This window comes from Coenobita brevimanus, chromosome 1 (assembly GCF_032717465.1).
Source record: "Coenobita brevimanus isolate Jiangsu-jjx chromosome 1, ASM3271746v2, whole genome shotgun sequence".
In the NCBI taxonomy this organism is placed as follows: domain Eukaryota; kingdom Metazoa; phylum Arthropoda; class Malacostraca; order Decapoda; family Coenobitidae; genus Coenobita; species Coenobita brevimanus.
The window spans coordinates 55072485-55088407 of NC_136954.1; the positions used below are offsets into that span (position 1 = coordinate 55072485).

Consider the following 15923-nt stretch of genomic DNA (forward strand, 5'->3'; position numbering starts at 1 on the left):
GAGATGAGTGTTGTCATTAATAATCTCTAATTCTAACCTTCTGAAACTTGATCCAGTTGCGCAGAATGATCTGACTTTCCTCCCAGCTGGAATGACTGGCATCGTAGGGTACACCGTGCTTCCTCAGCATTTCATCATTAGTTAAACCTGTGCACTCCTTGCTGAAGCTGTGCAGTGTGCTGAGTGGCCATGTCACTTTGATGTCCAAAGTCTCAAGGCTCTTCAAAAAAATTAATAAAATTAATAGAAATATAGTACAGTTAAGTAAAAAAAAAAAAAAAAAAAAAATCATCATCATCATCATCATCCTGAACTCTTTTACCATCCAAAGATGGTATATATAAGGCAGGCATGGATAGAGGGGGAATGGGGGCTTCCACAGCCAGGGTGAATCTGAATTCTGTAACAAGCCAGGAATTCATTTAATTTGCTGGATGGTAACCAAACAACCAACCCAAATGTGTTCCCTACATGTCAACAAGTGGGTTGGCAGAGAGTTAGTGTCCCTACTTGGAAAATAACTAACTAAAAAGGCAATCAAAATGTCTCGGACCTGGACTGACCTACAGGTGACAACCAAGAAGTCAAGGAACGAGCAAAGGACATACTGAGGAATGTTACATGGAATGTAAGGGACACGAATGATGAAATGAAAGAGAAAGAGACTGTCCATGAAACTGAAGATGCAAAGGGGGACATGTGGACTGACTGAGACCAAATGAGGAGAAGAGTGTGAGGGACGGGAGTATGGACTGGGAATGTTCGCAGGAGTAGGTGAGAATGAGAGGGCAACGGAGAGTGCACGTATTGTTGTGTATAAGAGATTGAAGGAGAATATAAAAGAGTATGGATCAGCTGGTTCAAGGATTGTGTGGGTAAGATTAAAAGTAGGAGCACAAGCATGTGTATATGCTTTGACAGAAGACTATGTAAACAGAGTGAAAGAAGCATTCTGGGCAAATGTAGATGCATGCATGGAAAAGTTTGCGAGGTGTGAGTGTTTTTGATTGGAGAAATGAATGGAAAAGTAGAGAATGTGAAGATGGATGGGGTAGTTGGTGAGTAGGGTAAGTCTGCTGAAGTGAATGAGAATGGTAGTGCTCTGGTGGACATTTGTGCAGGGAGGGGATTGCTGATAGCCAATACCCTCTTTAAGCACACAATGATCCACAGGTATACATGGTAAGTGGCAAGAAGGGTGGGTGGTGGGCTAAATGAATGAGAGACAATGACTGATTATGTCACTGGTCAACAAAAATAAAATTACTTCATGGTTCTGAATTTAAATGGTCTGAAATTAGGGTAATCGAAGGTGCTGAACACGAATATGGCATCAGCAAGGACATATCAGGTCTGGTTCTTGAAAACCAGTATATTGGTGTATCTTGCTCACAGGATGTGACTCATACATTTGTTTGTTTAGTTCCATCGATTAAATTTGTATTTTTGTTACAGGTTACATATACTGTTTCCACTTCTATTCTTGAAGAAATTATCAATCACTTTGACTGAGGTGAAAGATGGAACGCCGCAAATGGGTAAACGATCCTGACCGTTTCTGTTACATTTGTGGAGCATTCTCCCTGAAAAGCTTCAAGGAACCCATCACGAAGGCTGTTCAAGTGAACTACAAATGCTACTTCAAATGTCCATTGGGTGACCAAGACAAGAAATGGGCCCCTCACATAGTGTGTAGGTCCTGTATCAATCACCTGAGTGAATGGATGCATGGAAAATGAAGTTCGGGTTCGCCATTCGCTGTACCAATGATGTGGCAAGAGCACAAAGACCACAGCAACAACTAATATTCTGTCTCACAAACATCAAAGGAATAACTCAAGACATAAGCCACAGTACAGTACCCCAATATCACTTCTGCAATCTGAACAATGCCACACAGTGCAGAACTACCAGTTCCAAACCTACCTGTTGAACACGAGCTAAGCAGCGAATCTGATTCCAGTTGTAGCCCCATGGATGATGACTACCAGAATGACTCAGGAAACAGCAGGCCCAAACCATTTCACCAGGGAGACCTTCATGATCTCATAAGGGTCCTTGATTTGTGTAATGAAAGGTAGAGCTCCTGAGATCACGGCTGAAGCAGCATAACCTGCTGGAAGATGAAGTGCGCATCACTACGGTGCATCATCGGCATAGACAACTGTGTGCGTGTTTCAAAATGGCAAATAATCTTTGCTACTGCGATGAAGCGGTGTCTCTCATGCAACAACTCTGCAAGTCTGATCTGTACAAGCCGGATGACTGGAGGCTGTTTATAGATTCAGGAAAAGACACTCTGAAAACAGTCCTCCTACACAACGGGATTCGGCTTCCATCCGTGTCAATAACACATGCAGAGAAGATGACCGATAGTTATGAAACTATGAAGATTGTGCTTTCTGCTATCACGTATGAGAAGCAACAATGGAAAATATGCAGGGACTTCAAAGTAATCAGTCTACTGGGCCTTCTGAGCAGTTACACAAAGCACATGTGATTTCTCTGCTTGTGAAACAGTAGAGCTAATGCCGAGCGAAAAGAATAGCCGGCAAGACCAAAAGATGCATTCAACTGTCCTCACAAACCCCTTGTGGATCCAGAAAACATATTCTTGCCTCCACTGCATCTCAAGCTGGGCTTGACGAAAAATCTCATAAAAGCCATGGATCAAACGGGTACTGGTTTCAATACTTGTTTATGAAACTCAGTGGCGTGGTATCCAAAGCCAAGTTGAAAGCACAGGTCCTGATTGGTCCTCAGATCTGCATGCTGGTTCATGATGGTGACTTCATCAAGGCATTAAACCCGCTGGAGAGGGACACATGGGAATCAACTGTGAATGTCTCATAGAACTACCTTGGAAACCATCATGCAGACAACTACGAAGAAATTGTGGCAGGCATGTTAGACAGTTATTGAGCTCTGGGCTCACAGATTTCCTTGAAGATTCATTTCTTTCACTCCCACCTCGATTTCTTCTCAGAAAACCTCGGAGACATCAGTGACGAGCATGTTGAAAGGTTCCACCAAGACATTGCTATAATGGAGAGCAGGTATCAAGGCCGATTCAGTCCTAACATGAAGGGCGACTACTGCTGGATGCTACAACGTGATGAGAGTCAGCAGAAAAACAAAGTGCAGAAGCATTTTTAGAACTTCATTCCTTGCTGATAAAATGTGCAGTGGATTTCCATATTTTTTACCATAAATCATCACAATATTATCTGTATGCACCTAAATATATGTTACAATATTGGAGACGAGTTATGCCACACTGTACAGTATATGTTTTCAGTCTGATATTCAAGAAACCTGGTCCGATAGCGCAAAATGAATATCAGATTTGAAATCTGTGCGATCAAATTAGTCAGGGACACATACTCATGTATGAGAACCACTTTGGCTGTTGACCATATGAGTGGATGGGAGAATGAGAACATAGGTGATGGATGCAAGAGCATAGGGAGGTTGGGGATGTGGACTCTCTAACCATTACTTGGTGGTGGTGATAGTCAAGGTACAAATGCAATGGATGATAAGAAGGAGAGAAAGACAGGAGGTAGCAGTCCATACAGGTTGCTGGAAGGGAGAAAAAAAGGGGGTGGGGGGGCAGATTGTACGAGAGAGGTGGAGGAGTGACTGGATAAATATGATTAGAAGTAGATGGGGGAGGTGGAAGGTGTGTAGAAAGTGCTCACAAAAGAAATCTGTGCACCATGTGAGGTGGCACGAGGGGACACAAAAGACGAAAGGGGGTGCAAGGAATGGCATGGTGGAATGAAGAGATGAGACAAACTGATGCAAAGGAAGTAAGTATATAAAGAGTGGATGGGAAGCAGAGGCATGGAGGAAACTGAGAGATGCATAGAGAGGTATATGAAGAGGAGTGAGGTAAAAAGATTAATAAGAGACAGAGAGTAAGATGAGAGTGGAAGAGAAGTTTGGAAGGAATTTGAGTGAAATGTGGAGGGAACAAAAGAGAATGATCTGGAAGGTTATGAAAGTAAGATGGGGTGATAAAGAAGGTAGCAGGGAAGTGAAAGATAAAAACAGTAGATTGCTGGTGGAGAAGGGAGAAAAAGTAAGCAGATGGAGAAAACACTTTAAGGAATTTCTATACACAGAGAATGAAAGTAACGTGAGTATAAGTTGTTGGGGAATGGCTGGGAGGAGAAGCAAGATGAGACAGGAGAAATAGATCAGTAAGATGGAAGTAGCAGAAGCAATGTAGAAAGTCAAAATGGAGAAAGCCCTAGAAATTAATGGCGTGTGTGGTCAAATGCTGAAACAAAGGAGACAGCTGGTTCTAGAATGGGTATGATGAATGTACAGACTGGCCTGGGAGGAAGGCAGAGTCATGTAGGACTGAAAATCAGGTATAATTATTCCCCTGGAAAAAAGGAAAAGTGGTAAAAGAACTGTGGTAATCATGAGAGCATTTGTCTTCTTAGTGTTATGGGAAAAGTACATGGTAAGATACTAGTACATGGTTACAGAGTTGGGGAACAATAAAGGAAGTACTTGGGGAAGAACAGGGAGCTTTCAGGAAGGGAAGAGGCTGTGTAGATTAGATATTCATCCTATGGTGTTTAGTGGAAAACTTTCTTAACCCCTTAACCGCGGGCTTGTTTTGCTATGACTTGCGGCTCCCGCGGGCATTTTCGCGCTCCGACAGACTCTCTAAAAATATTTCCCAAAAATCAGTTATTAGTCCTAGAATATTAAAATCACATATACTTATGGCACATGCCTTCAGCTTTCTCCTGGAGTGTTTGTTGAGCCTTCATCGAGTACCGTAGGATTTGTGGAGACCTCTGAAGTTGGGTAACGAAGTCTCCACTTTACGCTTCCCGACAACCCGTAATATGATTACCACAGCCTGATATTATCACTAGAAACACTATTCTATGATTCTCAAATAGTTTGGAATCCATACTCAAAAAAAAAAAAAAAAAAAAAAAAAAAAACGCTGAAAGCAATGAAAATTACGAGGGCGTATGACCTTCCCACTTGACATCGTTCGCCGCTGGTGTTCTGTCATTTATTATTCATAAAAACACTCACAGTTTATATTTCTATTACTATATAACGCTTATATATATCTACAGTCTTTATCCATAAGTTTCCTTCAGTAACTGTAGTTTATTGTCACTGTAGGCATTCAATTTCTCTTTCAGTAAAATACGTAGCATTCACTTTCTCATCCTGTATACTAGCGTTGAGAGTGAATGTCACTTTCACCTTCACTCTCATAACTCATAGTATTCATACATGCTAGAGTGAAACTTTCACTTTCATTACTCCTAGTATATATACTCGTATTCTTATAATACTACTCATTTACATTTCTATTTACGTTCTCTATTTTCCATCCATCCATTGCCAGACGCCATGTATCCCAAACGGGGTGGTCAAGGGCTTAGAGTTAATTGTTTTACAGGGAGGGGCACTAATCCTCCACCAACCCCACTTGACACGTAGGGATGCCAACAGCATCTGGTGTTCCCAGGCGGTCACCCATCCAAGTACTAAACCCAACGTTGCTTAACTTCGCTGATCGGACGGGAAGCGGTGTACTTAACGTGGCATGGCCGTTCTCCATTTTATTTATATTATTTACATTTCTATTTTCTTTACATTACAGTATTTACATTTCTATTTTGTCACTTGCAGTAACTTATAAAACTATTTTCCACTGTTCACTTATATTTACATTCATTGCTTTCACTTGGTGTTTACACATTATTTACAATTCCACTTACACTGTTTTACTCATCAGAAAGATTGTAGTCACTCTACCATTTGTCAGCCCTTTACCTCTTTCCACACGAGGTTTAGTAGGAGGTAGAGGTCACAGGGCCCTTTGCATAGGGCTAAAAAATGGCAGAATTTAGCAGGCGCGAATCCAATGTACTTTCACCTTGAAAGACGACAGTAAACTGATACCGGTGAGCCGTGGTGGCCTACCTAGGGAGAGTGCATTACTGCCAACGTCAGCCTCATGACAACTGCTAATACAGTATATAACTATGAAATGATTGGCAGGAAATCTAGACAATACATTATAAATCAGGTAGTTCCAGGTGAATGTAAATATCACTTAGGCTTCTCTCTTCCCTCCTTTACAGTATATATTTTTATTATGAGAATAGATTATACGGCATATTTCAAGGGGAAAGAAACAGCGAAAATTAGCGAACGAGTGCACGTGAGGTGTTGTCAGGTGATAATTTGCCAATTCCAGGTGTATGGCACTATCACTTACCTTATTTCTTTTTTGTATATACAGTAATCCCGCATTTTTTGCAGATTTTTTGTCTACGGTTTTGCCCTCTCGCGGATTTTCTTAGCATTAATAAGTTCAACAAAAATATCCTTGAATATACAGAAAAAAAAAAAATGAAATTCCCGCAGCTTCCAATTGTAGCGCGGTAAACTCACGCCACCCTCTGTCCCTTTCCCGTGGCCCCTCTGCCAGTGTTACCATATCTAGCATAATTTTATTCTTTTAGCATAATTTTGATCAAATTTTCGAGTCTGGAATATTTTTTAGCATATTAGAAGTTTTAGAATCATTCTAGCATAATTTAGAATGGAATGGAATATTTTTAGAATAATTTTATAAAAGCTACAAATCAGAGAGAGAGAGAGAGAGACGAATAAGGTAAGATGTTTGAATAGTTGGTTACTTTCAGTTTGGGCTTGGTTGGGTTGGATTAGGTTAGGTTAGGTTAGGTTGGATTAGGTTAGGTTAGGTTGGATTAGGTTTTAGGTTAGGTTCGGTTAGGTTAGGATAAGTTTGAGCTTTGTACTTTACCCATGAAACCTAGGTTTTTCCGATGGATTTTGGTATGATTCATTCGATTTTCAGCTTCATTTCAGTCGGAAATGACAATTTTCTGTGTTTCCCCCCCTACCTATAACCCCTGATTCCCCAAAGATCCCTCATTATTTCAGGGGGATGGGGGGGGGGTCATATCTCAAAATCTGGTTATTTCCGACGGAAATGATGCTCAAAATCAAACGAATCACATCAAAATCCATCAGAAAAACGTAAGTTTCGTGGGAAAAAGCAGTATGGGTAGATACCGATATTTATCCTCTTACTGTATGTAGGTTCATTTTAATATTTTCATAGTAAACAATATATAATTAATATGTTGCACGAATATGTATAGAATTTTATCATTTAGCTTCAAGTTAGCATAATTCATTTTTTACTTGGAACAAATATGCTCAATCTAGCATAATTTTTTCATTGCCCTAGCATAATTTCGTTGTTTGGATATGGCAACACTGCTCTCTGCCTCGCATTCTTCAGTCCACGCCTGACTGCCTTAAGTGGCTGTTGTGGTTGTAACCACACTATGATATGAGCCTCTTGCCTCCCACTTGCTTTCCACATGGCCCCAGGACATAAGCCAGCCTCACCAAAGGCTAATACCTGTAATACAATTAGTAAGAACTCCAAAGTGACAAAACGATCAAGTTATGACCTTAGCAGAGAAAATTGTGTTACTGGACAAGCTAAGAAACAACCGTGCGAGTGTTTGCTATCACCAGTTAATGCATCTTTTTATTTTGTACTGTTTTGTTAATAAATGTGTAGATAATTGTGTATTACAGTGCGGTGTTTACGTTTTTCCTTCATAATGGAGTATGTGCTTTCAATCTTGTAAGAAGGTATTTCGGGATGAGTATGGAGGTTTCGGGACAATTCGCAGTCACAACAAACACAAAACAATTCGCCTTCATTAATGAAGATAGCTATGGGTGACGCTAGAATATAATTCAAAGGCGACTACAGCGAGGAAGAAACAAGTTAATTATTGACTAAAGGTGCAACTAATAAATAATATCCAGAACCTACGCTACTGAACATAGACTTTGCTGGATCCCCCTGAAATATAGTTATTAAAGTATTGATTAATTAATAATAAGTATATTGATGAAAGTATTGATTGGTATATTTATAGAATGGCGGGGAATCGTCCAGGGTGCGAATTGTTCTGAAGGGGAATTGTCCATGTTTTGACGGCGAATTGTCTCGCAATCAGTATGGACATGGACTGTGTGATGGGCAGCATGGTGGACACAAGTGCAAGTTTTCAATTGTTAATAGAGTATTCGCGGAATTGACTTTTCGCGGGGGTTACAAGAACGTAACTACCGCGAAATATGCGGGATTACTGTACTATTTGGTATAAGAACAGGGCATAGGGCTTATTTCAATGGATGAAATCAGTGGAAATTCCAGGGAAGATTTACTTAGCGTTGAATACAGTGTGGTGGCCTGCAATGATTAGGTAGTTCCAGGTGAATGTAAATATCACTTAGGCATCTCCCTTCCTTTCTTATGTATATTTTTATAACAAGAATAGATTATACGGCATATTTCAAGGGGAAATAAACAGCGAAAATCAGCGAATGAGTGCACATGAGGTGCTGTCAGGTGATAATTAGCCAATTCCAGGTGTATGGCACTCTCACTTGCCTTATTTCTTTTTTGTATATATTATTTGGTATAAGAATAGGGCATAGGGCTTATTTCAATGGATGAAATCAGTGGAAAATTCCAGGGAAGATTTACTTAGCGTAGCACGGCCGGGCAGGTGAGAGGAGAGGGTAATGGAGGGGAGGTAGGGAGGGAAGTCAAGAACGGGGAGAAATGGCTAAATTGTCAACAATGGATGGGAGTACAGATGAGATTAGGAGTGCTGACTAGTGCTGGACATTGGCAGTACTGATAGATGATACAAGCCACCACTTGAAAGCCCAGGCGAATTCAAAATAACACAGAATCACAAAAGTGAAGCCCCGAGGTATGATCCCTTGCTCCCAAGCGTCACGAAAGTGACGCCCTGTGGTTAAGGGGTTAAAGAAAAGGAGGAGGAATTATAATCTTAAAAAAGAAAAATCTAAGAAATAAAATCAAAGAAATAAAAATAGATACCAGGTATACCCGGCCCAGGCAGAACTTATTGCACTGGAGATTAACACATCTAAAGGGAAATTAATTGTGGCAATGTTCAACATGCCACCCAAAACAAACCCTTGGGAAAGAGGTGAATATGAAGACCGGGCAGAAAGTACAATTCAGAGTTTAAGAACATTACTACATAGAATGGAAGAGAAATCTGAAAGAATTATATTAACTGGAGATTTCAATACAAATATAAATTGGAATACTCTTGATGTAAGAAGCCATGAAAGCTGTTGGGATCAAAAGCTCCTGGACCTTGTGCAGTTTTTCCTAACACAGCATGTAAAGGAAAACACCAGAAAAAGAGGACATGATGATCCATCACTACTAGATCTTATATTTACTAGGCAAGAAAATGATATTGACTATGTAATGTATCCCTGCCCATCTGGCAAAATCAACCATGCAGTATACAGCTTCATAATTGCATATGACATAGTTACCAGTAATGAGAGTTACAAAAACAGTCTAAACTACAAAAAAGGCAACTATCATGACCTGAGGAAGTCAGATTGGGAAAAGGAGCTTAGAGGACAAAACTTAAATATTATATACAGAAAATTCTGTGACTTTTATGAAATAGGAGTCCAAAATTACATCCCTCAGCACAAAGAAATGGAAATGAAAATAAAAAAATGGTTTAATAGAGAATATAAAAAATCAAAAGAAAAAAGACTTGCTGTGGAATAGATACAGAAGACAAAATAGTGAGAGGGCATATAACAACTATAAACTGACAAGAAATTATTATACAAAGATAAAGAGGAAGGCTCAGAGACAGTTTGATGAAGACATTATAAATAAAAGTAGTGATCAACCTATTTTACAGCTACATCCAAAGCAAAACCAAAGTTAAACATAAAATACAGTCTCTTATTGAGGAGGGGATCATCTATACACAAGGGAAAGATATTTGTGATGCACTAAATAAAAACTTCCAATCAGTTTTTACAAAAGAAAATAATTTTGAAAGAGATGATATGGAACATGCATGCTCACACATATTACCAGGTATACAAATATCAGGAAAAGAAGTACGTGAAGAGTTACGTAAATCAGACTAAGGAAAAGCATGTGGTCCTGATGGAATTTCAGGTTGGGTGCTACATGAATGTGCAGAAAAGTTAAGCAGATCATTGTATTTACTATTCAAGGAATCCTTAGGTCAATGTTAACTACCTGATGTTTGGTAGAAAGCAAACATTGTTCCCCTATTCAAGAAAAGGAATAAACAGAATCCACTCCAATACCAACCAGTATCACTGACCAGTGCTGTAAGACACTAAAAAACCTGATAAAAATTTGAGTAAACTATCTAGAAGAAAACAGTATGATAACAGAAAGGCACTTCAGTTTTAGAAAGGAAAACCATGAATTACTAATCTATTATGCTACTATGATACAGTTCCTGAAACATCACAGAAAAGAGAAGGATGGGTGGACAGTAGCTATTAAGATTTCAAGAAAACGTTTGTCAGAGTACCGCACCAAACACTTTTATGGAAACTGTACCATCAAGAAGGTATCCAAGGCAGCCTGTACTGTTGATGCAGGATTTTCTCAGAAAAAGGGAAATGAGAACAGTACTAAGGGGAAATTACTCATTATGGAGGGAACTGACTAGCAGAGTTCCACAGGGCTCAGTGTTGGTACCAATTATGTTTTTAGTAGCTCTATGTAACTGGACAGTAACACTGGAAATGTAAGCTATCTAAATATGTTTGCAGATGATGCAAAAATACAAAGGAAAATGACTAAAACAGATTTTTGCAAAGGGCTACAAGAAGAATTAAATACGATTCATGAATGGAGCAATAAATGGCAAATGGAAGTTAATGTGGACAAGTGTCATGTAAGTAAGTTTGGTAAAAGTAAGAACAGACCAAATTGGGATTATAAGTTAGGAAGATCAACCCTACACATATCAGAATGGGAGAACGACCTTGAAGTGATTATCAATAACAGACTATTTCTGGCTGACCATATCACTGAGAAGATACATAACATGTATACACTGCTTGCTAATATGAGAATATTGGTAGCATTCACATATATAAATGAAGACATGCTCAGAAAGATAAAATCATTCATCAAACCAACCCTGGAGTATGCATCAGTCATCTGGAATCCTCATCTCATAAAACACACAGATAAGATTGAAAAAGTACAAAGGGCAGCTACAAGATGGGTACCAAGCTTAAGGGATCTAAGCTATGAAGAAAGACTAGAAAAACTGATACCCACACTACAGGACAGAAGGAAAAGAGGAGACATGATTATGAATCTCAGGGAAACAGAAAATAGACATAAATGAATACCATATATAACCTATGGGGAAGCATCACCATGAGGACTCTGCAAAAAACTACATAAAAAGAGAGGTGAAAAAGACGTAAGAAAATTCAGTTCCCCAAATAGGGCAACTGATCAGTGGAATGCACTACCGAATGAAGCAGTAAGTGCTAAAACTACTGTATTCATACATTTATGGATATGTATGATAAAAATGGTTTAATACACAGGACAGCACAAGCTTGACTCATTCCTGTTAAGATACAATCAGGTAAGAACAATTGGGAAAGTACACACACACACACACACACACACACACACACACACACACTCTTTAATTTTCCTACACACATTCATTGTTTGCATATGACAAAGGGTCGTGTTTTGAGGGAGCCTGGAGACTTTCTAACAATGTTTTCTTACTGATATATTCTGTTGACCTTGGACATTAAAATTCACTTATTATTTTCACATATCCATTTTAAAACTATCTATCTATCTATTGCCAGAAGCCTCAATCCCGTTTGGGGTGGCCACAAACAAATTGCCTCCAAGTCGCCCTGTCCCCCGCCGTTTCACTGCCCTGCTCCCAACTCACACCCCCCTCTCTCATATACCTCTCCACCCCATCCCTCCATCTCATCCTCGGCCTCCCTCTCCCTCTTCCCCCCTCCACCTCACTCACATACACTCTCTTCGTCAGTCTTTCACCCTCCATCCTCTCCACATGGCCAAACCACCTCAGTGTGTTCCTCATAATGCTTACTACCACATCCACATCCACACCACAACGCTCCTTTATATCCTCATTCGTCAGCATGTCTCTCCATGTGACTCCACAGGCTCCTCTCAAATAACTCATTTCCACTGCTCTCACTCTTGACTTGTGTCCTTCCAACAACGTCCAAGCTTCACTACCATACGTAGAGTTGGCATCACAATACTGTCATGTAGTAACTTTTTCACTTCCATGCTCACTTCCCTGTTTCTTATCACTGCTTTCAAAGAACCAGCAACTTTTCTTCCCTGCTGTACCCTTCAAGCACTTCACCCTCCAAACCTCCATCCTTACTCATCACACTACCCAAGTACTTAAACGTACTCACATTTTCCAATTCCTCACCATCCAACCTCGTTGTACATTCACTGACTTCACCTCTCTCAAAGACCATCACTTTACTCTTCCCGACATTCACCTTTAGATTCCGTTTCTTACACACTCTCCCAAACTCATCCACCAAGCCTTGCAGCTCCCTTTCATCTTCACTCAACAACACAGTATCATCTGCAAACAACAGTACAGAGAGTTTCCAAGCATTACCCTCTCTCACCAGGGCCACTCCAACATCCACTACCCTACCTTGTACCTCTTTTATTACCCCATCCATGTACAGATTGAACAACCATGGAGACATGACACATCCCTGTTTCAACCCAACTTTCAAAGAGAAAAATTCACTTAGTTCACCATCCACACGCACTGCAGCCTTCGCACCATCGTACATACTCTTCACAGCATTCAACAACTTCCCATCTACTCCATATATTCTTAACACTTTCCACAATCCTTGTCTATCCACCCTGTCATATGCTTTCTCCAAATCCATGAAAGCCGCACACAACTTCTTTCCCTTCTCTAGAAACTTTTCCACTAAAGATCTAAGAATGGATATCTGATCTACACAACCTCTTCCCTTCCTAAAGCCTCCCTGTTCTTCTCCAACTAATTTCTCTGTTCTTTCTCTAACTCTGTCAATAAGTATCCTACCATACACTTTTCCTATTATACTAAGAAGACAAATGCCCCTATGATTACCACACACTTCTTTTTCCCCTTTTCCTTTGTACAAAGGAATAATTATACCTGACTTCCAATCCTCCGGGACTCTACCTTCCTCCCAGGCCAATCAGAACATCTTCCACATCCATTCTACTACTCTCTCTCCCCCATGCTTCAGCATTTCACCGCACACTCCATCAATTCCTGGGGCTTTCCCCTATTTAACTATCTTCATTGCTTGCACAACTTCTATCCTACTTATTTCTTCTTGTCTTCTCACCTCCCTCCTCCTCCCAGCCATTCCCCAGCCACTTATACTCGCATTACTTCCATCCTCTACGTTCAACGATTCCTTAAAGTGTTCTCTCCATCTGCTCACTTTTTCTCCCTTCTCCACTAGTAATCTACCATTTTTATCTTTCACTCCCCAACTAACTTCACTTCCACCCTGTCTTACTCTTTTCACCTCTTTCCAGAACATTTTCTTACAGTCCCTCCACTTCACACTCAAATTCCTTCCAAATTCCTCATCCACTCTCTTCTTACTCTCTCTTACTAATCTTTTCACCTCTCTCTTTCTTTCTACATATAACTCTCTCTTCTGCCTCTCAACTTCTTCCACGCCCCTATTTCTCATCCATTCATTGTATGCTTTCTTCTTTTGTGCCACAGCCTGTCTCACCTCTTCAGTCCACCACGCTGTTCCTTGCACCCCCATCTGTCTTCTCTTCCTTCCACACACCACATCACATGCTGCACATATTTCTTCTGTAAACATCCGACACACACACCTTCCACGTCTCCCATCTGCTCCAATTCATATTTGCCCAATCGTTCCTCCACTTCTCTCTTATACTCTGCCTTTTTCTCATCCTCTTGTAACCTTTCCACTCTCCTTGCAACTACTCCTTCCTCTCGTCTTTCCCTTCTTCTATTCCTCCATCTTACTTGAATCCTAATTCTGGCCACCACCAAGTAGTGGTCAGAAAGTCCACTCCCCCAACCTCTATAAGCTCTTGCATCCATTACACATCTTCGCATCCTTTCGTCCACACACACATAATCAATCATTGCCTTCATTTCATTCAGTTCACCACCCACCCTTCTCATCACTCGCCATGTATACCTGTGGATCATTTTATGCCTGAAAAGGGTATTGGCTATCACCAACCCCCTTCCAGCACAAATGTCCACTAACGCACTCCCATTCTCATCTATCTCAGCAGGCACACCCCACTCACCAACTATTTCATCCACCTTTACATTCCCAACTTTACCATTCATATCACCGATCAAAAACACTCTCTTATTCCTTCCAAACTTTTCCATGCACACTTCTACATTTGTCCAGAACTCTTCTCTCACTCTTTTAGCACGATCTTGCGTTGGCGCATACACACACACAATCGCCCACATTTGTATTCCAAATTTCAACTTTACCCACACAATCCTTGACCCAACTGATCTATACTGTCTTATGCTCTTCTTCCATCTTTTACTCACAACTATACATACTCCTTCCTTTGCCCTCTCATTCTCACCTTCTCCTGCACATATACCCCATCCATACTCCCATTCTCACACTTTCTCCTCTCCATTTTGTTTCAGTTATTCCACATACATCTACTTTCGTACCCTCAAGCACCTGGACAATCGCTCTCTCTTTCACCTCATCATTCACTCCTCTTACATTCCATGTACCCATTGCCAAGTTCTTTGTCCGGTCCTGGGTCGTCATCGTTTGGTCAGTCCTTGTCCGAGGCTTCTTGTTTGTTTTTTTAGTTAGTTGTTTTCCGGGGAGGGGCACTAACCCTCCGCCAACCCTTTTAGTCGCCTTTTACGTCAAGCAGGGATACTGGGGGAGTATTCTTGAAAAAAAAAAAAAAAAAAAAAACTACATTAAAATACTCACATGAGGTAACCAGGATACATCACAAAGGAAGTGGTGATAGAAAACCTCCTTAACTATGAAACTTGGTGTCAAAACCTCAGATGCACCACTCACCCTCAACTGTTTTGGAGTAGGGTAATATGGGCCATGGAAGTTCCTTGGCCTAATATCCCTTAGCTCCTCCTCAGTCAGTTGACCTCTTTCCAGTCTCCTGAAGTAGTCCTGGATGTCTTCAATCTTTTCCATCACCTCATTCTTAATATCCTCCTCAGTGAAATCACTATTGGACCGTTTTTTCTCAAAGTTCAGCCAATAGTTTAACTCATCAGGTATTTCTTCAATTTCTTCTGGGGAAACCCCTTCTCCAGCAGGAAACCTAAAGATAGTATCCTCAAAATCTCTCAACTGTCTTCTGTACTCCTTGAACCCTGGGATTCGACCTCCTCCTGATATATTACACGGAAATGAGTCATCATACGTAGGTTCAAATAGCTGGGTATTATCCACTGTTAAAAGCCCCACTAGTTCCTCTTTTACAGCAGCTTCAATAACTTTAGCACCAGCCCTCTTCACATTTACCTTGCCCCTCTTCTTTCTTCTCTGTTTCTTATGCTGTATCTTTGATGGCAAGTGATACAACTCATCGGGATAGTCAACATCAACTGATCCGGGATCCGTTTCAGAAAATGTATGAGTGTCTGTTTCAGAGAAAGTGTCAGTACCAGTGCTCTGGAAATCATCAGTTGTACTAGCTTCATCCATGTAAGATGGTGGATGCAATGCTTCAATAATTTCATCTTTCCTTAAATAACTTTTAACTTTTCTTGGGCGAGCATGTGATTTAGGCACAGCAAAATTATGGACATTTCTCTCAGGTAGATTTACTGGTAGCTTGTCTCTTTTGCTCTTGTTCAATTTTTCCTTTTTTACTTTCTTTCTTTTTTTTTTATGGTCACTTGCACTGCTGGAAGACT

At 40.4% G+C, this 15923-nt stretch overlaps 1 protein-coding gene and 1 pseudogene across 1 annotated transcript in view; both read right to left on the reverse strand.

Annotated features, from left to right (window-relative positions):
- Positions 1 to 15711, reverse strand: part of LOC145398117 (uncharacterized) — a 207073-nt gene extending 191362 nt beyond the window's left edge. The window contains exons 1-2 of the mRNA XM_080271099.1: positions 15064 to 15711; positions 38 to 220 (exon numbers count right to left, since the gene is read on the reverse strand). Of these exons, the coding sequence (XP_080127225.1) occupies positions 38 to 220; positions 15064 to 15711 (831 nt within the window). The remainder of the gene's footprint in view (positions 1 to 37; positions 221 to 15063) is intronic.
- On the reverse strand, positions 5488 to 5602 carry LOC145417274 (5S ribosomal RNA; annotated as a pseudogene).
- Positions 15712 to 15923: the final 212 nt, after the last annotated feature.